This window comes from Nannobrachium achirus (assembly GCF_963921795.1).
Source record: "Nannobrachium achirus genome assembly, chromosome: 14".
NCBI classification, from domain to species: domain Eukaryota; kingdom Metazoa; phylum Chordata; class Actinopteri; order Myctophiformes; family Myctophidae; genus Nannobrachium; species Nannobrachium achirus.
The window spans coordinates 31645512-31668813 of NC_137821.1; the positions used below are offsets into that span (position 1 = coordinate 31645512).

General features: G+C 42.9%; 1 protein-coding gene across 1 annotated transcript in view; it reads left to right on the forward strand.

Annotated features, from left to right (window-relative positions):
* The window catches only part of LOC308298415 (RELT-like protein 1), a 43779-nt gene that overhangs the window by 17870 nt on the left and 2607 nt on the right, over window positions 1-23302 (forward strand). Inside the window, exons 4-6 of the mRNA XM_080742007.1 lie at window positions 3065-3119; window positions 12082-12327; window positions 18328-18472. Of these exons, the coding sequence (XP_080598133.1) occupies window positions 3065-3119; window positions 12082-12327; window positions 18328-18472 (446 nt within the window). The remainder of the gene's footprint in view (window positions 1-3064; window positions 3120-12081; window positions 12328-18327; window positions 18473-23302) is intronic.

The following is a 23302-nucleotide window of genomic DNA, read 5'->3' on the forward strand; positions in this document are numbered from 1 at the left end:
ATCTGTATGTTTTTTCGTAATGTAAAGCCCTGCTTCATCGTACAAGACTGTTGCACAAGACTAGAGAAAATAGCAGATCTACAAGCACACAACGGCGTTGTGTGCTTGCAGATCGGCTATTTTCACAATTTGAAATCCTTTTCTAAAACGATAAATACAAAAGAACGGCTTTGGACATACAAGATTTCCACAACGACAACGACGATTTGTTGTTCCTGATGATACTGCAACCGTGGCCTCATTTGACCCTATTTGACCCTCTTTGGTTCATTACTATGCCTCTGGGTTTCAAAAACACAATACCACACGCTGCTGAGGAAGGAAAGGAGGTTTTTTGTGTGTGTGGGGGTGTGTGTGTGCATAAGCATGACCTTGTTATCCATCTGTCACTTGGAAAGTTAGGACATACAGCGAGGCCACAGCAGTCCCCTTTTTAAGTCAAAGATACGTTTCTGGTGGCCATTGTTTATCAGTGTTTGTCATTGTCTGCGAAACAAAAACCACATTACTACTCTGTACTGTACGTCATCATGAGTCATCATTTTCTTTGCTCATTCAAACGATAGTGCTACTAGAGACTGAATTCCCAGAATTGGACAATGCTGTTGGATTGCCTAACGCAGTAATCCACCGAATCTGTATTAAGGACCATTTAACTTGAAAGTTATGACTGACTGTCTCACAGGCCTGTTGACAGGGCAGCCGTAGGCAGCTCAGTGGGTGGAGGGGCCATCCGGGAATCAGAAGGTTGCCGCTTTGACCCCCAGCTCACCCTGTCTAAGTGTCCCTGTGTAAGACAGCCTAAAGTTTAGGCTGTCTTACACAGGGACACTTAGACTTTTTATGTATTTCTTCATAATTGGTTAATACAGTGCCCAGGGTTTAGGCCCTAAACCCTGGGCGCTGTATTAACCAATTATGAAAAATACATAAAATATCTTCTAATTCCCAACAGGTTTTCTCAAAAACTCTATGATCAGTGGTTCTCAAAACCTTTTCTTGACGAGGACCCCCAAACTTAGATGTATTTGGCCACCGAAACCCATCTCAAAATATTTTGTTCAGGGACCCCCAGAAGCAAAGATTTGAGTTAAAAATGTTCGCTTTAAATATGTGTATATTCAAAGAATGCACAAACTTTCAGGATTATCTTTTTTCAGCGAAAAATAAATAGCAGATCTACAAGCTCATAGCTATGAGCTAGTATATATGCTATTTTTTAACAGTTTTACTGCCAGATGTTTTATTTATTTATTGGGTCTGGTGCCAGCAAAAAGCGGCTTACCTTTGCGATGTTATAGTAGATAGATAGACGTTTTTTATTTTATTTTATTTTTTATTTTTTTGATTGCGCAACATGCACTTTGGCGGACCTGGCAGCAGAGGGCGGCGTCTTTATTGTGAATTAATGTGAATTTGGCCGTTCTGAGTTGCCATCCATTGAGACCAGTCACTCGCCACAAAGCCACAGGGCAAGAGAAATCAACAAGGAAGTGAATTGGTCTCCGTTGATGTTAACGCATAATGGATTTTTTAGAGCATCATTGCGGCAGATGTGTTCACTGTACACGGCGGCGCGACCCCTCATCAGCTTACGGACATCAACAAGGTAAACGAACGAACGGCCGTATTGGCGACGAGCGACATTCAGAATTGGGGCGAACGGTAACGTCCGTAGCAGTAAAACAGTTAATAGCCAAAGTATAAAAAAGAATGGTTAAAGTGGTTATGTGACACAGATGCGTTCCCGGTCTTGAGACCTGAGGCCCATTAAGACATTCAAGTTCAAGTTAGTTAACTTTTGTCTAGGCTCTAGACCAGTGCTTCTCAAACCTATTAATTTCCTATCTCAGAGTTACAGACCTGCAAAGGGTCCATTTGGAACCCCCTCAAGGAACCAACGAGGGTCCCTGTACCCCACCTTGAGAACCACAGAGAGTTGTTTATGGCAGCAGGAGCGAGGATCAATACAGGCACAGCGCCTCAGACGCCGTCATGTTGATTAACACACACACACACACACACACACACACACACACACACACACACACACACGCACACGCGCTTCTGCTTCATTTACCTCAAATCCAATGAACTTTCCCGTGGCAGCGGATCTCTCAATTAATTTGAACTAACAGGTCAATACATGTAGCTAGATGCCTCGTGTCAAGAGATAGTGGATGAAGTGTTGAAATGCCACATTCAGGTTGAAAGCACTGCCCCTTTTGGAATAAGTGCACTAACCGCTACTGTAAGGCCGTGTCACTCGATTTAAGTGGCACATTTTCAAATTTCTACATCAAAACATGATGTGACGCGTCACCTTTTTGGTAGATTTGTAGAGGCCATAGTTTGTGGATGATTTCATGGGGGAATTATGAAGCCAGTTTGTTTGTTTTAGCACATAGCAACCCAGCAATAGCCTTCACCTATTAAAGGTAAAAGTCCTGAACAAACTATTTTAATGTGGGGGCCTCCTGACAGAAGTCTCCCTATCTGTTAATGTTCTCTTCCTCAATTCTAAGGCTATGTTCAGACTGGCCCAAATCTCACTTTTGTCCTATCCAGATTGGAATCGGGTAGATTTAATCGAGTCTGAAAAAACAACACACACACACACACACACACACACACACACACACACACACACACACACACACACACACACACACGCATGCACATGGAACGTTTTACCACTTTCTACTGTTTATTCACTGTTTAAATATTCCCTATCATGCTCCTACTCTCACTGTATTTCCACAAAAAAATAATTATTATAGGCTTTATATTATTAGTTGACAGTGTAACGTGCTGTTTATTTATGGTGAGCAACAGGGCTTTCCGTTGCTCTGAGGTTATATGTTGTGTGACAGTTCCAGTGACAGCATGCAGTGTGCTATTTAATTCAATTACAGTAAGGACCAGATCCGGCCATCTTTCAATAAGCACTCTGCTTTTGAAGTCACTGGAGCGTTCCTGTTCCTAATTCCCACAGTGTGCTTATCTCTCTCTCTCTCTCTCTCTCTCTCTCTCTCTCTCTCTCTCTTATGCTCCTCTTTTCCAGCAAACAGTGATGCTCTCAAAGCCATGGTTCATGAGAACAGCATAGACTCAGATGGGTAAGCTTTCATCTTGTGTTCTTCTCCGCTTCTTATGTTGGTTGCAGTGATTCTCAAAGTAAAGGTCCGGCTTTTCCCGGCATTGGCCAGACTAATATCACTGATATTTTATTTTAACTGTGGTCAGATTCGTCTGGTTCCCAGGCTACAGCTAGGTCCGGCTGAACCGAGGGGGTTCCAAGGGGTCCTGACAAAATACGTTTCTATGACAAATCACACAAACCGTTTTTTCAGATGGGGGTCTGTGTCCGAATACATGTTAATTTAGGGGTCCTTGACAAATTAGAACCACTGGGCTACAGTACTGTATATGCAGTGAACATACTCACTACCTCTCTCTCATTATGCCAGGAGAGTTAAAACGGTTAACAAACTCAAGCCACATTGTGGGATGTTGTCAGAGGCTAGATGTGATGAACACTGCAACCACCAGATGGCACTATAAGCACACGCTTATCTTGAAATGACTGAGGCAAGTGTAGTAATGGCCCAAGTGGGAATTGAAGAGGCATGGGTGACACAAGGGGGGGAAAGTGGGACTGAGTTACTAGGGCCCAAGGTGGAGGGGCCTTGATTATTTTATACTTTAGCTATTACAAAAATAGCAGATATACAAGCTCACAGCACGGCACCGAGTGCCGCGCTGCGAGCTTGTAGATCTGCTATTTTTGAAAAGTCATGAAAATGTGTGCAAATCTTTGAATATATGAATTTAAGCAAACATTTCTGGGGGGGGGGGGGGGGGGTCCCCTGGAACAACATGTTTTGAGATTGGGGTCCGCGGCCAAATACATGTAATTTGGGGGTCCTTCACATGAAAAGGTTTGAGGCACCACTGACATAAAAATATAGGTTTTTCAAAAACTTTTTTCATGATTTTTCAAAAATAGCAGATCTACAAGCTCGGAGCACGGCATTCTCTGTGCCACGCTGTGAGCTTGTACTGTATATCTGCTATTTTTCAATAGTTAAAGCAAAATATAATGTGTAATAATGCATTCCCGGTCTAAATGGGTTAACCCCCCTCCCCCTATGAAGAACGTTCATGGGGGCCCTGCAGTGTTGTACCCAGGGCCCAGGATTTGGTGTGTCACCCCTGTGAAGAGGCATGGCAGCCAACCAGGTCACATGTCTTCCTCTTGAGTCTCTCCGCACGGTGGCAGGGTTTGATTGAGGCCAAGTCTGCTGGGACTGTCTCTGAAAATGTCACTGTGCTCCAAATTACTGCTTTATTATGTGCTCTATGGCGTTCAGTGTGGCATTGGTTTGACTTTAGATGCAGAGAGAGGGTGAGACCTTTGCTTTGTCACGTTAGAATCATTCAAGGTGTGCCAGGTAGTTCCTGGGGGTGGTGGGACCACATCAAACTGTTTAGTTTCAGGGCTGCACAAAAAAGGTTTCAAGGAATGCCATCGCTCATTGCCTTTTCTCCGCTGCTGTGGCATATAAAAAAGAAGCGCACAATTGGTTGCTGATGGCCACTCTCCTCCCTGCCATTCACATCGATGAGCAAAAGGAGGAACGGGAGTGTAACACTGCTTTGCAAGTGAGATGAGAGAGAGAGAGACGGGGAGAGGGAGAGAGAGGTATTTTTATGTGTGTTCGGGGTAAAGTGTTAGTCTGTGCCAAGGATTAGGTATTGAGGCATTCAGCTGTATGGCAGTGGCTGTGGTTCTCAACCCAGATGATTAACTTAATGTGCAACATTGTTGTCTCACTCAACAGTAAACAAACCAACAAAGTTAAGTGTATAGAGCATATATTCACATTTCTAAAGTGAGGACATTTTAAAACTTCTAAAATGACAAATTAAACATTGGCCAAGTGATAAAATATTAGATGCAGAAATTGTGAAAATACGCCTCGCGTTGCGAGGGGTTGTGAGCATGTAGATCTGCTATTTTCACAATAGAACCGTGTTATACAAAATGTAATGCCTCAACTCTTAGTCCTCGTCAGGGTGGGGGAGGGGGGGGGGGGGGTCCCCAGTTAAAATGTGATTATTTTGGGGGTCGCGGCCTGAAAAGGTTGAGAACCACTGCTCTATGGAACAGGGCACTGGCCTGGGAAATTAGCAAGGCAGCAGCGTCGTCGGTTCACCCCCACGTCTCCCCGCATCACTCGGTGTTCCCCACATTCTCTAAATCTCTCTTTGAACATTTGGTTTTAACTCTCCTCACCGCCCCTTGTTTTCACCTCCACTTTCTGGTCCCTGCTCTTTCATTTGAAGTACATGGTCTATTGGTTTCAATCACTCTCTCTTTGTTGCTCTGACAATATATTTTTCTAGCCCTGTAATGCTTGCTCTGTTTCCCTACCTCTCTCCCTGTCTCTCTCTCTCTTTCTTCAGTCTCTTTCTCTTTCTCTCTCTCCCTCTCTCTCTCGCTCTCTCTTTTTCCCAGCCAGTTTGGGCAGCCTGCCAGCGGAACACTTAAAGACGGTGGGGACCGAGAGAAGGGGGGGGGGGGCAGGTGGGGGGGCAGGTGGGCGGGGACAATTTATGGGACACTGGGGAAGGGTGGGGTTCAGAGAGGGAGGGAGAGTGAAGAGAGATTGTGGAAGATGAAGGAAGAGAGAAATGGTTAAAAACATGGGATTGTCAGTGAGAGAGAAGAGCTGGTGTTTTGTGGCGAACCTAACACTTTCTCCCCCTCTTTCTCTCTCTCTCTCTCTCTCTCTCTCTCTCTCTCTGGATGCGGTGCTTAACTTCCTCTCCTCTCAGCACAGCGCTTTCCCTGTCATTAAACGGCGAACTCCTAGAGACTCTCCATCCCTCTCTCTTTCTGGTTTGCTAGTGCTTTACCTCTCTGCGTGTCTCTTTCTCAGTGGTGGAAAAGGTGCTGGAGTACTTGCTTTAAAACTAGACCAGGTCAACCTGGTTGTGCCAGACCCCCTGTCTGTCATCATCATTTATGACATCATGCCTTTTGTAGGCATGTCATCATCATGTCATCATCATATATACCCTTTATATAGAAAAGGGACAGACCGACATTTGCTTATGAGGCCTACCCATTTCATGGGTCTGGCAAAAAAGAAGTATTCAAAATGCAAATTATAACCTGCATTTTCTTTTTAATATCAACGGCGACGCATAGCAGATTTTCCAGTAGAAAAACTAAAAACAACTAATATTTGTGGAGCTTGACAGTATTTGCCAAGCCCCCAGAACCCAGGGCTAGATTTGAAGCTACCCCGATGGTGGCCAAAGTTGGAACTGCAGCCTAAAAGCGCATTTTGGCCCCGCCTCCTCCACTCCAGACAATCCTTCCTCTCTGCTTCCTCTGAGCGGAGAGCAGCGTGACGTCATTTTGGCCCCACTAGGTAGTGGGGCCATCCCCCAGAATGCACCTGGATTAGCTACATGCTAGCACGTAGCCGTTGCTTCAAAACGCCACTGAGCACTTGCATTGAAATGATAGTGGGGCGGGGCCGGTCCGCTCTCTATTGTTTATATACTCTATGGTATTTGCCTTTAAAATGTAGTGGAGCGAAAGTCATCCAAAAATACAAATACTCAAGTAATTACAGATACTGTACTCAAACAAAAGTACTTTTAGTACATTACCCAATTAAACGTTCTTCATTACTGTCCACCACTGTTCTTCCTCCAGACCTCCACCTCTGATCACACCACTCCAGTGTCCCTCAGTTCCTCTTCTCTTTGCAGTAGTTGATATAGCTCATCCCCTCTCTTTCCTCTGTGTTCTGCATATCGCTCTCTCTCTTTCTCCATCTTAGATCTTTAGAATCAGGACTTTACACACACAATTTGACTTTACAGACACACACACACACACACACACACACACACACACACACACACACACACACACACACACACACACACACACACACACACACACACACACACACACACACACACGCACGTTGTCTATCTTCATTTTAGCATGGCTCTTTGGCCAGTCTAATCTCACAAGCCCATTTCCAGTGTGCCTCCTTCAAGCTGATTGAGACAAATCAAAGGAAATGCTTTCACACACACACACACACACACACACACACACACACACACACACACACACACACACACACACACACACACACACACACACACACACACACACACACACAGATGCAGACCCAAGCAGGATGAGAAATAACAAACAAGAGAGTGTATTGAGAGTGGAGCTGCTGCTGTGAACTGTTGCTTGTTCAAACCAACACATCAGTGTGGTAGTGTAGGAATTATTTCATCTACTGTAACTTGTATGTAAACCACTCGTAACTGTCATTTGATTCTGACATATTTTGGCAGAGATATGGTTGCCATTTGGACCTGGACTTTGACCCATAAAGTGTTATTTAGGGTCCATTTTCATGCTGCAGAGTTAAATTGATACTCTGGATTTGGCTCTATAGTCTAACAGCCCAAAGAGCAGGCTGATGACTGTTTGTTTATTTGGATCTCCATTAGTTTTTACCAATTCTACAGGGGTCCATTGATTATGATTGTTGCAGCCATTTAGAAATTAAGAAATTACAATAAAAATAAAAGATCACAATGTCAGTCCAACACTCAAAAGCCATGCCAAGTGAGGTGCTGTGTTTTGCCATTGTCTTCTAGGTCAAATTTATTTTGGATTACATTTTTTGTCTTTTTCGGCATTTTCTTGTAAGCACATTGAGTCTGCGCTTGTCGTATGAAATGTGCTACAGTATATAAATAAATGTGACTTGACTTGACTTGAGCGGAACTCCTTTTTAATTTTTATTTTGTAAATATGTTTTGTTGTTGATGATAACATAATACAAAATAGTTAGGAATGAATGCAGTCCCATTTAGGGGTGTCTTCTAAAAATCGACGAATCGACGCGTCGTTTTAAGCCCCGGGAATCGACGCCAATTGTTTGAGTCGAAGCGAAAATATATATTTTTTTATATCACCAGTTAGCCTACTACTGCCAGTACTGCGGTGCACTGCTGGACTGGTGTGGTGTCATGTACTTCCTATGAGAAGTAGTAATTGGCGAACAGTTATTTATTGTCTCGCACCAGCGTCGGGTTGAAAGTGAGACGGAACGGCCAGAACGGTTCAGACCGCCGCTTCGTTAAAACATTCGGAGCCGGGAAGGTGTTCCGTTAAGAGGAGGAAGCACGCTGTCAAAATCCCATATTAAATAACCTGCCACAGCACAAACGCGCGTCCACGAAGTAGTAAACAATCTTCTAAAGTCAAATTAACATACACAAGTGTAGGCTACAAGTTACATTTTCTAATTAAAGTGCTTCTGAATTGTTCCAGTGTTGTAATCCATGATGAATGATTGTGTTTCGCTGTGTTTGCGTCCATGACATGTCCACACTGAGGGCTCTAGCTGGGAGCTATGCCTCCACCTTTTTATGATCCGTTTCTGAAATGAATCCGTTCTCGACACTGACTCATTACTCTGTCAGTGCTCTGTGTCCCGCGACTGCGGACTGGATCCCATCGTTCATTTAAAAGAGCCGTTCAAGAGAGCGGAATCGTTCGCGAATGTCTCATCTCTACTGCACGCTGCAGAGAGACGGGGCAGAGTTGAAACAGCGGAGATGTTTTATTTGTTTTAACGGTGTGTTATAACTCTATGGTTTTACACTGCTATGCAGATAACATTTGTGCTCGCGCACCGATATCACCAAAAACACTGTGTATTCAATTCATCTCTTAATGTATTATTCTATTATGTTGACGTGGTTTAAAGCAACACTTTTTTTTATTTTTTATATACAAAGTAGACTATAAAACGATTCGTCGACGCGTCGGATTAACCCCCGCGACTCGAATCGACTTCATAAATCCTGTGTCGAAGACAGCCCTAGTCCCATTGCCATTCAGTCAAACTATTACTACAAGTTAAAACGCACTACTAAAATGAACATAACACAGTGACTCAATGACTTGAAGGGCAATGCAACCCAGGGCCAATTTTGTGAGTTTGCTGCCCTCTAAAGATTTAAACGTAAACTACAGAGGGATAAAAACGCACTGTAACAATGACAATACTGCTGTCTATTGTCAGTGCTTGCACCCTGGTACACATGCATTCTTAACTCAGCGGGTGCCCACGCGTCAAACTCTTTGATGTCGCTGGAGGCCCACGACACGTTTGCCGCGTTTACTGTATTTACAGTAACAGCTTTAAATCTCACCGTAAGGTCGGGGCTACGACGGGATGTAGCCCATTCACCGCGGGTTGCTTCGAATCGACGCTGAGAGCATCACACGGCCGTTTTTCTCCATATACTCCAATGCATTTCCCCATCTTTAACGCCCTTTATCTCTGATGTTTGTTTTATGGCTAAAACTGTGGCAGTCTGCGGTAAAATGACCAACTTTTGATCGGCAATCCACAGCTATGATCAACACTGGCCCATACAGTATGTTACACAACAACATCCTGTCTGCGGTCATGTGACCAAGTGACGTTGTGGCGCATGCATTGACGCAGCAGGGCCGTATTCAATACAATGGTGGTGGGTCTGGGCATCGAGAGGGGATAAATGGGGCTCAATCTAGGGGCACCCAATGTGTTAGTGTTGCTTGCACATCACAGTGTGCAAAGGTCAGCCCGCCATGTTTTACATTTCTATGATTCATAAACAGGCAGCAAATTGGGCTGTGTGCTTTTCACTGAAAGTGTGTGTGGAACATGCTGTAGAACAGATCCATCTCATCCAAGAACAGATGCTGTGTCACTGTTGTTGAATGGTTTATGCCAGTCAACTAAACTGTGATGAATGGTTTTATCCTCTAGACAGCATTTGGTTTCCTGTCGATTATAGTTTAAAATATCGCTTTGATCGCGCAATGACACGCCAACTGAAAGTGCATACTGACAATTTGCTCTCGGCTGTGCAGTTGTGCACATGCATATCCTTTCCTGTTTGATGATTAAGAAGGTGTAATTGACAATGATGCCCATAATATCCAAGCAGCGCTTCCTTTAGCAGTTTTAATCGGTACAGATTTGACCTGGACTGGTCTGCGTGAGCCGCATGCACCCTGACCTATTAGTCCTGACATCATGACCCCTCCTCCAGACTCACAAGTCTGTCTCTAATCGTTTCCCTCACTGGAGACTGAGGCAAATCTCCTAGCTTTTGTTGCTAAATCTGGGTGTAGAACGGGTACACATTACTGTGTATTATTATTTTATGCTTTAACTATTGAAAAATAGCAGATATACAAGCTCACAGCGCGGCACGCCGGCACCGAGTGCCGCGCTGCGAGCTTGTAGATCTGCTATTTTTGAAAATTTTTGAGAATTAGAATTTTGACCCGATTCTATAAGTGTCTTTTGAATCCTTATAAGGTTTTTTTTTTAAACCTATGTTTCTATGTCAGCAATCTGGCCAGCCATCGTCTAAGAAAAGGTCCTTTTCACTTAAATTGAGCTCAGTTAGTCTATTCTTGTAGAGAGACTACTATGTCAGTAGTTCTCAAACCTTTTCTTGTGAAGGACCCCCAACCTGATATTTATTTGGCCACGGACCCCCATCTCAAAATATCTAGTTCCAGGGACCACCCAGAAGCAAAATTTGAGTTTCAGACGTTCGCTTTGAAAATACATATATTCAAAGATTTGCACACATTTTCACGACTTTTTCAAAAATAGCTAAAATCTACAAGCTCGCCGTGCTGTGAGCTTGTATATCTGCTATTTTTCACTGGTTAAAGCATTCAATAATTCTAGGCCTAAATGGGTTAAAAAAAATCAAACCTCGGTTCGAAGTGGAGCGGTGAATCTGAGCAGCTTGCTAAATGCCTAAACTGTAAACTGTAAACTGTGCCTTCGAGTGAGTGGTGAGTGTGCCTGGCCTGCACAAAACAGCGCCCCTCCTTTAACTAGTGTGTTGTGTGTGGCCACTCAAGGTATTGCCAGGCTACGGACACGGCCAGCCAGCCACCCACCCACCCACGGACATACCCACGGACATACCTGTCTATTGGGAGCGCTTTCACCGCTCCAAAAAGCATTGCAGAACGTATAGTCTTTGGGCGACCCTTGGTGTTGTTGGGTTGGTGACATGATGGGCGTAGCTTTGTTAACCGCCATCTCTGCCTTGCAGATGTACAGTATCGCAGGTGGAGATCTCTGTTCATACTCGAGTCAGCCTATGTGTTTCTATTGTGATATCTATCCTGAACTTCTTAAAACTTGCCCCTGACAAATTCTTTCTAAATCTGTCGGAGAATACTGACGTCATCCCTCCCTATATGCCCATATTCTGTGGACATGCTGATATGCTCATACTGTATATGGAGATCTCTGTCTGTATCTGTCAGTCCTTATCCCTTTTGTACCCATATATGGAGATCCCTGATGTCATCAGCAATATAACATTTGTGCCCATAATATGGAAACTGTCTGCGCCTGAACGCACCTTCAGTGTTGTTTTTTTATTATAATATCTATCCTGATTCCTGAATTTCTTAAACTTGTCAAAAACCTTTCTTACTGTAGAAAGTACATGTTGGAATAAACACTGATGTCATCCCTATATGCCCATATGTGGACATGCTGATATGCTCATATATGGAGATCTCTGTATCTGTCCGTCCTTGTCCCTATTATACACATAATATGGAGATCCCTTATTTCATCAGCAATATGGACATGCCCACTTTTGTGCCCATATATGGAGCTAACTGATTTTGTTTGCACCTGATGCCATGGCGACACATTGAGGTTAGATAACACACTCCATATTTGGCCGTAGCTGCGTTGGGAACTCCTTATATGGTTATGTCTGAGTCATGGTTATATGACCGTGGCGTCAGAGGTTCGCCTGCCGGCCAGCCCATCAGCAGGTCCTGCCTTCGGTCAATTTTAGTATAAAAACTATACCGAAACAAACAATTCCACTCTGGAAAATAACTGAATCTAAACTGAACAAAACATTTCTCTCTCTCTCTCTCTCTCTCTCCCCCCCCCCCTCCCCCCCCCTTTACTCCAGTCCTCCTGTCACCCCAACTTCCCCTACTTCACCTACACCCCCACAGACCCCTGTGTCTCCTGAGGCACCAGCAGGGGCCGCCAAACACACCTGCAACCACTTGCATACCATCGGGGGCCCGGGGGGCAAGAGCATATGCAGCCGCTGCAACCAGAAGAAGTGGCCCCTGATGAGGAGGCCCTCGGCCCGCAAGTCTGAGCAACGACGCAGCGGGCTTGGGGAGATTACCGTCCTAGCTGTGGGGAGGTAGGTGTCTGTGTGTGTGTGTGTGTGTGCGTGCGTGCGTGTCAGAATTGGGGCGGAGTCATAAAGAAAGGAAAAGGAAACGGTCTACAATTGTACGGTTGTGCACATGTGCTTGACGAACCATATGTGTGTCTGGCCCTGTTACAGATGTTGTCCAAAAATCATGCAGATCGGTACACAGTATCTCTGTAGCCATTAAACGAAACGGGTATTTCTTACATTGATGCTCCTACATATTATCATACAAGCACCAGTTAAAGTTACTTTCCATCCCTCTTATGTGTGTGCACAGTGCACACCCCATAACCCACACACTGCACATCATTTCGGAGCTCATATCTTTGGACAGGTAAGGGCTAGTTATAATGTATTTTATCAAACCAGTGATAATCATGCCATCCCTTTATCTGAAAACACGAACACCACTAATATCAGAGTTGTGAGGTTTTCATCTGACGGTGTCTATAATATGCATATAAAGGAAATGTTATACAACTCTGCTAATACAAGGATTGTGTAATAGTGTACATACTTTATTATGAGCTGAACCTTTGACAGGGACAGCTCATAAACATGCTTTTGGAAACGACCCTGGCAATTTTCCACTGTGATTGATTTCCACTTTCACATTATCAGAGATGGTTGAAATGCAATCAAATTTCCTATTCAATTAGACTTTTGGGAACAGAAAGATAATCACACCCGGTGACGTCGGGTGAAAATCTGTTTCGGTAATTTCTTCTATTCGGTGTTTGAGAGGAAGGGGGCAAAAATATTCAAACGTATAAAAATCTTTTTAAAATAGCAGATCTACAGGCTCACAATGCGTCGCGATAAAGCTGACAACGCAAATCGGCTTTTTTCAAATGGCCGAAATGTACATAGGGTTGAAGTGGTTAAAGGAGTAGTTCACCCCAACATGACTTTTTTTCTATTGATTACTCATGCCATGGAGAGTAGAGTTCAATAATATTTTTTGGTTTTTGTCACATTCCTAAGACAAAAATGTCCGGATGGTGACCCGTTTCAAAACGGGTCACCATCCGGAATCAATGGGGGTAAATTTACTCGAATCAAATTTTTGTCTTAGGAATGTGACAAAAAACAAAAAATATTATTGAACTCTACTCTCCATGGCATGAGTAATCAATAGAAAAAAAGTCATTTTGGGGGTGAACTACTCCTTTAACCTCTTGAGCCCCATTGCCCCCGCCGGCGGGGGCAAAAGGTGTTGACCTCTGAACAGCTGTCAATAAATGTCAATAAATCAATAGAGACCAAATCAAACTACAATTTCTTTGTTGATTATTGTTACAGTGCACCTACAGCATAGTAATCAGCTGCCATTGTACTTTTCATCCATACATTACTCCTATTACAGTATTATTACTACTTATTGTTACTCGTTTTTATCATTTTTCACCCTATACTTTAACATTACTAATATTACAGCACTACTCTCACTAAACCATCTGTAGAGTTTACATAGTTTGCAATATATTCATACAATTTTGCCTATCAATTGGTGACACCTTGGTGAACAATTTTTCTATTCAATATTTATGTTTTAAATTAGGTCTTGAGGCTCATTCACTATTCAGAAGGCAAAATTTCCATAGGCGGAGGTCTTTTTCAATCATCTTTTCCTTGGTAAATGATCACAGCAGGACAATTTGGTCAGAGAAATGTGATGTTTTACACTGCATTTGTGAATTTTCAGGGGTTAGCTGACATTTGGTGAGTCAAGAGTAGCCACAATCATGGTAGTTTTGTGTGCACAACTGTTCCAATTTGGGCATAGATTTTAGGCGGATTTTCCCCCTGGACCCCCCTGGGGCTTAAGAGGTTTAATGTATGTTTTGTAATAATAATAAAAACCTACAAAGTAACTGGTAAGTAAAGTTTTCAAATAATTGTAGTGGAGTAAAAGTACAATATTGTCCACTTGAGATGATGTGGTGTGTATCTGGAAATACCCCAGTAAAGTGAAAGTACCTCAAAATTGTACTTAAACCCATTTAGTGCTCCAGACATGAAGGGGTGCCGTTCGCCTGCTCCGTCCGCGGCCAGTCTCTTATTTTGAAGGCCGGAAGTAGATCGCGCTCACAATTCCTACTTGACGACATTTTGAGATTTACCCGGAAGTGTTGTCGTCCAAAGCGTACACAGTAATGGCGGATCGATGCCTTTCAGCTTGTACTATTTTAGCGAGAATCCAATGCCATCCTTGGCATCAAAAGTGTTTTTTGGAGAAAATGGACATCAAAGATGAGAAAGACTGTTGGCTTCCATGTTAAGGGATCACTATTGTGTGCACGTGGATGCGCGATGATGATGAATCGGCGAGTCCACCCGTGCCAGCACTTTCCAACGGAAGGTACGTAGCCCTTGCCAGCTTTACTGTATATACAGTATATTTCGCGAGTATACGCGGGATCGGCACTCTAAATACTCGAGTATTTTTCGTGAGTATACTCGGGATCGGCTACAAATGAGTTAAGTACAGTACTTGATTAAATGTACTTAGTTACTTTACACCACTGCAACTACCACTATTGTCAGTGGACCCTTGCCAATGCTACCAGGATACAGAAGGAATCATTTTGACCTCACGAACGGTGGGATGCAGGCAAGTAAGCAATTTACCCCGAGTGAGAGGACATTATGCTCTGATAATGTCCTGTGTTAGGGTGTTATCGGACGAGGCGAAGCCGAGTCCGATAACACCCTAACACAGGACATTATCAGAGCATAATGTCCGACCCCGAGTGGTAAATAGCTTTTCTACCACTTTTTCCCTTATACATGAAAGAAAACACATAGTTGTAACTTGCAAGGATCTTAAGTTACAATCATTATTGCCTATAAAACTTCCGCGAGACAGCAGATAGTTCCACCAACAACATCTTCTACTCACCAACAGATGGCGCCAACTCCATACTAATCCATGCGTCTAGCTTACAGCTAAGCTAACGTCAGTTAAAAGCACCGTTCCGGCCGTAAATAGAGGCTGTTCGCTTCCAGAAAGGCATAGGTTCAGAGAAAAGGGGCTTTAAAGTTGGCGGATTGCATTGGATCCAAATAAATCGGCGACGATAGTACGCACGTTAGTAAACATAGGACCGCTGCGACCTTCATTTGTTGGTTGGGGGAAAGGTGTTCCGACTACCTCCTGAAGTCCCCGGATGTACACTGAGGCGCATTGATCTCGGACAAGTCCCCACACAACTTTGCGGCAGTTGTCCTCTCATAACCTCCGGAATTTAGCCAATCAGAATCCAGTATTTGAACACGTGACTCGAAAAAGTGGTAGAAGTTCCCTTTTAGGCTCATTACAAAGATGTCATCAGAGATGTTATGAGCGTTCCCAGCTCTCGACAGACATGACAGACAGACAGAATGAACCTCTGACTGAAGCATCTGAGTGTACCAATCATAATGTACAGTACAGTACAGTAGTACCATGAAGTCCTGGTGTCATTTTCAAGAAGTTCAAGTGTGTTTGCTCTTTGACCCGGAATTATTGTATACTTTAACTATTCAAAAATAGCAGATATACAGTCTCACAGCACGGCACAGAGTGTTCCTGTCAAAGAGTGCAGATGGGGGTCCAACCATCATGTAATTTTGACATGAAAAATAACCACTTATTTAGGAGGATTTAGGAGAAACGGCTCAAAATATTCAAAGACCAAATTGGAAAAACTCCACTTACGCGGCACCAAGTGCGTAAGTGGAGTTTAAAAAAAAATAGCAGATATACAAGCTCACATAGGGTGACCATACGTCCTCTTTTGCCCGGACATGTCCTCTTTTAGGGGGCTGTCCGGCCGGTCCGGGGGGGTTTTATAAATTCCTTCAAATGTCCGGGGTTTCGCGCATATCACAGTTTAAGCACGGACATTTACAATGCACGTTCAATGGTTATTTTGGAAACACACTGTGAGAGGCGCTAACCCCGGAACGTGTATTATTCATACTACTCTCTGCCTGCGATCCCTCCCTCCCTCCCTCAGCCTGTCTCGCTTTCAGATCAGAGGCAGAGCAGAGCAGAGCTCTGCAGCAGATCGCGCAGCGCAGAGCCAAACGAACTGCAAACGCTATTAATGCTCACTCCCTCAGCAACTGTGTTTACATTGGTGAAGGAATCTTGCCTGCTACTCCCTCAATCCTGGTCTAAAAATGACGGGAGACGGCTCTACGGATGCGTATCGGCGAGGCGAAGGTGCTCGCGACGACCGCGGCTTTCAATCACTGATGAAATGCACAAAAAGTGCGAGTGACCAACATTGAGAAGCAGAGCGTTCTGTCAGCAAAGCTGGTAGTCTTCTGTGTCCATTTAGGCATTTACAATTATAAAAGTTCTGCTTCAAGCCCATAACACTGCAAAGTAGCTTACAAGACAGTCTGTGCGAGGTGAGAGCTCTTCTGCTAACTAAATTGACAGAATCTTTTCTACAACCTTGTAAAGCAGAAGATACGGCGGTTTGAATAATGGGCTACCTCTCTTTTATTTAGTTACAAAGCTGAACGTTCATACAGGAGCCAAAAGGCATACTTTATCAGTGGATCTCTAGCCTATTAATAGATTTGTAAAGGGTCCAATTGGAACCCCCTCAAAATTGAATACATAATAGGCTATTAGTGGTATAGGGCATAATTGAGCGGTAAACTAGTAATAGAAAAAAAAAATTGGGGGAAAAATTATATATATATATATATATATATAGGCCTATATATATGCCGGGTAGAGTGTCCTCTTTTTGGATTTTCAGAATATGGTCACCCTAAGCTCACAGCCCGGCACTGCCAGGCTGTGAGCTTGTACATCTGCTAGTTAAATAAGTAGTTCACCCCCAAAATGGCTTTTTTTCTATTGATTAGTCACGCCATGGAGAGTAGAGTTCAATAATATTTTTAGTTTTTTGTTGCATTCCTAAGACAAAAATGTGATAACAATAAATTTACCCCCATTCGTTCCGGATGCCCATCCGGAATCAATGGGGGTAAATTTACTCTAATCAGATTTTTGTCTTAGGAATGTGACAAAAAACAAAAAATATTATTGAACTCTACTCTCCATGGCATGAGTAATCAATAGAGTCATTTTGGGGGGTGAACTACTCCTTTAAAGCATAACATAATGGTTAAAGTAATAATGCGATCCAGGTCTAAATTGGTGAAACAGATTCAGTTCTCTGTAATCCTGTGGTGTGAGTGCAGGGAGTTCTTCATGCAGACTGTGTCCTACTGTGTGCCGATTAGGATGTGTTGCATGGCTGTTGTTCATTTGCACATCCAGATGAATGGCCCTGAACGCCACAGGGTCAGTGCGACCCGGAACAGAATATTAATTTGCTCGTTTGGATCAAAGCTTTGAAGTGTGTGTGTGTGATTCACTGAGGAAAGGCAGCAATAATTGTTTATCAGTTACAGTAGATAATAGAGGCGTGTGTGTGTGTGTGTGTGTGTGTGTGTGTGTGTGTGTGTGTGTGTGTGTGTGTGTGTGTGTGTGTGTGTGTGTGTGTGTGTGTGTGTGTGTGTGTGTGTGTGTGTGTGTGTGTGTGTGTGTGTGTGTGTGTGTGTGGGGCGCGTGCGCTGGGGGATTGGGGGAATCAAGTCTGAGGTGACTATTGCCCCCAATCACTCGCACTTTACCAACCTGCATTTCAAATTGTCATGTTGATATCATTTTATAAGATATATATTAAGATATATATTACTGCAATGGAAATATCTCACTGTAATGACATGGCAAATAGATAAAGACACATATTTGGAGCGGAGTTAAAGGAAAGGGTGAGTATTTAATTTGTTGAATTTGTTATTTATAATGTCCTTAGAGCTTGGCTTGAAAGAGTTCCATATATGCACTATGCAGTAGAATATATTTTTTTGCCATTTGGGTGAGTGCCGTTTCTTCCATAAATGTCTTTCATTCGGGTTCCCAAGTTACAGACGTTTTCTTGAACCCCTGCTGTTTTTCTCTCTCTATCCCAGGTTTCGCGTGACCAAGTGTGACAGGCAGACCAGGGAGAGACGGACCCTGCTGATCACCGACTCCAACGGGAGCGTACCTGCCTCTCCCACGGAGGCCGAGCCCGAGCCCAGACCCCAGAGTCGGACCGCCTCGGAGTCCAAGCAGGTCGGTCACAACAGTTAGTGTGCGTTTGTGTAGGGGTGGGCGATATGGAAAAATACAATATCACGATATTTTCCCAAGCGGTATCACGATACACGATCTTATCGCGATTATTTTTCAGGTTACTTAACAGTACAACCACCTACAACATACATGGGCAACTGGCGTCCCGGGGGCCACATGCGGCCCCCACCTTCACTTAATGCGGCCCGCAGGTTAATACCAGAATACTGATATATTATTGATTTCAGCTGTTACAATTACAACCATGACCTGCTTTTATTATATCAGTCTATATTAGTAGCTTATTGTCTAGTATAGTAATATTAAAAATGTATTTTTTATGTTTTAATGTATTTGTATTTAGGTTCATAAAGTTAACATTACATGACTGTAACTAAATGTGTTTGAAATTAGATAAAAATTTTACATTTCAGGATTCCAATTCAAAAACAACAAAAGATGATTCAGGATTCCAATTCAAAAATAACAAAAGATAATTCAGGATTCCAATTCAAAAGAAGCAAAAAATAGGCGATCTACAAGCTCAAAACGCATCGCAGCGCAATGCGTTTTGAGCTTGTAGATCTGCTATTTTTGCTTCTTTTGTATGAGATACTTAGAATGACAAAGTAGGACAGCAATATGCAATGTGGCCCTCTGGAGTGAAGGTGAAAATATAGTGGCCCTCGCCATCATCAAAGTTGCCCTACAAGGTAACAAACACTAAAGGAAAAAGGAGTAACTGACCATTTAGACCAGTGGTCCTCAAAGTGGGGTCCAGGGGACACTCTGGGTTCCTTTTGGGAGGTTTAAATGTGACCCTTACAAGAATGTAACTCTGCATACAAATAAAACCACATGGATTTGGTTTCATTTGTATACTGTCAGAGTTAAGAGGAGACCATATATGTTTAACGCTTGAGAACTACTGATTTAGACCAAAATGCAAGTTTAAATGAATTCTGCAATGAATCTCTGTATTAACATTTCAACAGGATTTGTTTATAAGGCTCCCTCATTGTATCATGATATATATTCTGATATGATCGACATATCGTGGAGACATTGTATCGTCTCAACGATATTTATCACCATATCGCCCACCCCTATGTTTGTGTGTAACTTCAAAATTTTCATTAGATCCTTTTAGTCCATGGGCCATACGAGATGTCGGTATCCGAAAGGTGGCAAAGGTTACCATGCATTTTTGAAAAGCTCTATATCTGTAGATTATATTTTGGTATGATAACTCTTTCTGAGACACAGCTAAATTGGTGTTATCAGCCACTAGAGTTGGTGTCCCATTAACTTTACTATACAGAGAAAAAAATAAAATAAAAATAAATCTGCTTTAAGTAGCATATGCGGGCTCAAACTACAAATAGGTGTTTTTCATGATTCTGAATCCATTGCAAGCATCTGTTTGCACGAAAAACATTCCCTTGGCTAAAAACGGCCCCACAAGACTATGGTTTAGTGATGAAAAGTGATGAGTCATCACTTTTCACACTTTTGTTGGGGCCGTTTTAGCCCAAGGAATGTTTTTTGTCTCTGTCAGTCAATGGACCTAGTCACACAGAAATGCACACTGTAAAACCCACAGTGTTCTTTTCACTCTTGAAGAGTGTAAGAATTGACACATTATTACAGTGGGAGCTTTTTACTGTGCGGTGTCACCTGCATATCAACAGGGCAACTGTCTTGCCATAAAGTGACATTTTGTGCAGCTGCTCTGTAGACAGTGCAGTACATTGTACTGTACGCCGACGTTGTTGTCTCTGAGCTTCCGCATTCAGTGAACATTTATCAACAGAGGCAGCTGTCTATATGCCATTGAAATAGCCCTGGGCATTGGCGCAACATCCACAACGTCCGCCTCCTATTTATAGAACAGTGACATACTGTAGTGTCACAGATTGGAATCTTCTGCTGACTTTTGTCAAACATTGGGGAGGGTTTGTTTAGGTTGGCTTTAAGTTGAGGTTTGTATGGAATGTTGAGCAAAGTGGCATAGGCACTGATGTGGCATTGTTCTTCTCCAGCCTCATCAGCTCTGAAGAATGGTAGACATTCTACTTTTTTATTGGAAACAAACAAAGTATGAGCATATAGAAAAATGCAAGTGAGTTCTAAAGTACAATAAAGCACAATAATGACTTTGAAACCCAAAGCCCTGATTCTGTTGGTGTGGTGTTTGTGTCTATTGCAGGGGTCTTCAACAGGGGGATCCGGGACCCCTAGGGGGTCCTCAGAGTTACTACAGGGGGTCCTCCAAATCATTGAGTGATAGAAACTTTTTTTTCCCCTTTTTTATACTAACCACTTGAACCCTAGCGTCCATATTCGGAGAACTTTAGCCAAAAATAGCAGATCTACAAGCTCACACCGGCTCACACTGCGAGGCGTTGTGAGCATGTAGATCGGCTATTTTCGGCCCTCTACACCATAGAGGTTTGGTGTAGAGGGGAAAAAGAGCAGACTAAGTACAGAGTAAAAGGTCAAGTTTATTAGGTAATGAAGTAGGGCTGAATGAATGTGGAAACAATGCCGGACGCCTGACCACCACTGATCAATCTAGTTCGGGCAGTTAGGGCTGTCACAATTATTACATAATCGTCTAATCGTGATTATTTGACATGATCGCGATTATTTTTCATAATAGTCATCATCGTTTCCATGTTGAAAAATTTTCATATATTAAAAAAAGAACGTCAAAAATAGTGGAAATAGCAGATCTACAAGCTATTTCCACTATCAATGTTCTTTTCTAAGTGTAGAGTTGTCAAATATGTCAGTCATTTCTTTGTATATTTAGGTTATGTGTCATATCTACCATGTGGAACTTAAAAGCCAAACAGAAATGTAATTGTCAACGACAAAGACACAATTAAATCGTTAATCGCAATTATTTGAGGGACAAATAATCGTCATGTAAAATGTCATAATCGTGACAGCCCTACGGGTAGTCGCAGCATCTCAGAGGCACAGAACACCCGAAGTTAGTTCTGATCCTGTCCAACTGAACCTCCGAATGATGTCATATTGTAGTGTTGGACCAGCCAAAGCAAACTCATTTAAGTGTCTTGCTCAGGGACAGTTCGACACATAGACCGGTGACCGCTTTTGCTGACCAGCCGGTCTCTCTAACCATTAAGCAACAGCCATCCACTAAGCTACAGTGATACTCATGTGCTCAAAGTCACGCATCCAACAAGCTTTAAACTGAGCAGATTGGACCTTCCGTTCCAGAGATAATGGCCAAAACATCTTGAAAGTGGCCATTGAAGTAGCTGATTTTAGCAGATTTTTTATTTATTTCTTTACTAGTGGCTCTGCCCGGCTAATTAGCATACCCAAAACCACATTGTAGTCCTAATGCTAAAAAAGGCTAACCTGACTTTCGCCAGATAGTTGCAGCAGTGCTTAACGCTCTGCCTTACATCTGGGCTCTCTCGGGCACACTCGATGTAAGGGGCGGGCCATTTTTTGAATTTCTGTAGCTGGTGATTGGATGTGGCCGTTTCTATCACAGTCTGGGAGTGCCAACTCCAACCACTCATATTGGCCTGTCTGCATGACGTTGCACCCAGAATCCGCCTCCTGGGTTTCCACGTGGTCTGCAATCAGACTCTATTGGCTCAGAGCCGCTCAGAGCCCGCCCATAGCTGCCGCTGATTGGTCCGGCCCGGGACTTTACGAGTGTTATCAACACTGGCCGAGCAAGCCCAGATGGTAAAGCAGAGCGTTATATACGCAATGCTGCCACCATCTGGCGAAAGTCAGGTTAAAAAAAGGCACGTGATAGATTTAGTGACTGTACACAAGAGGAAGCTTTACAGTCAAAACGAGACTCTTCCTCCAATAACAGTCCCTTATGTATTATACAATACTCAGCCCTCGGCAAAGAATTTGAACGCACGGTAAAGAAACATTGGCACATTCTCGGGGAGAGGGGAACTATAGGTGCGGCCGTTGCGCACAGTGTAATTTCACTACTAAGACTCATACTTTTCGCACCCACTAATGGGCAAACATTTTGACATAAAAGGTACCATAACATGTACAACTAAAAATGTTATTTACTTGTTAAAATGCCCATGTGGTCTGGGTTACGTTGGTAAGACCAACAGGGCCATTAAGACGCGCATCTCAGAACATAGATGTAGCATTCGTAACTATGATCCTAAGAGCCCTGTTGCAATGCACCTTTTGGCCGCTGGGCATAATGTATCGACCCTCAGATATCAAGGTATAGAACATGTCAAATGTCCTAGAAGAGGTGGGGACCTAAACAAATTACTATTACAACGAGAATCTTTCTGGATTTTTACTTTAAACACTATGTCTCCCAAGGGAATGAACGAGGAGTTCTATATAAGTCATTTTTTGTAACTGTCTCTATTGTATGTGCAGAGGTATATGTTTTGGTATGGACTGTTTGCCTTTTCTATATATATATTTTTCTATTGTTGCCCAACATTAAATGATTTTCTAGATTTTAATTAGTTGATATGTAATAATCATGTCTTTTTTGCTTGTGTTTTGTTCACTGTTTGATGAATCAAATTATTATGAACACTGTAACAATTTTATTGTATATATTGATATTATTAAAAAGCAGGCTGGTGGCACACATCTCGAGTTTGACCAGATGAAGAGCTAGTGCTCGAAACGTTCAGCCATTTGGAGCAGAGTGTGCGGGTTTCTCTTCAATCAGTCCTAATGCAAATCAAATGAAAGAGAGATGTACTGTAGCTCTACTTAACAACTGCATCATTAGCCATTTGGTAGCTAAACAGTCTGGGTAATCTATTTTAAGTATAGATTGTT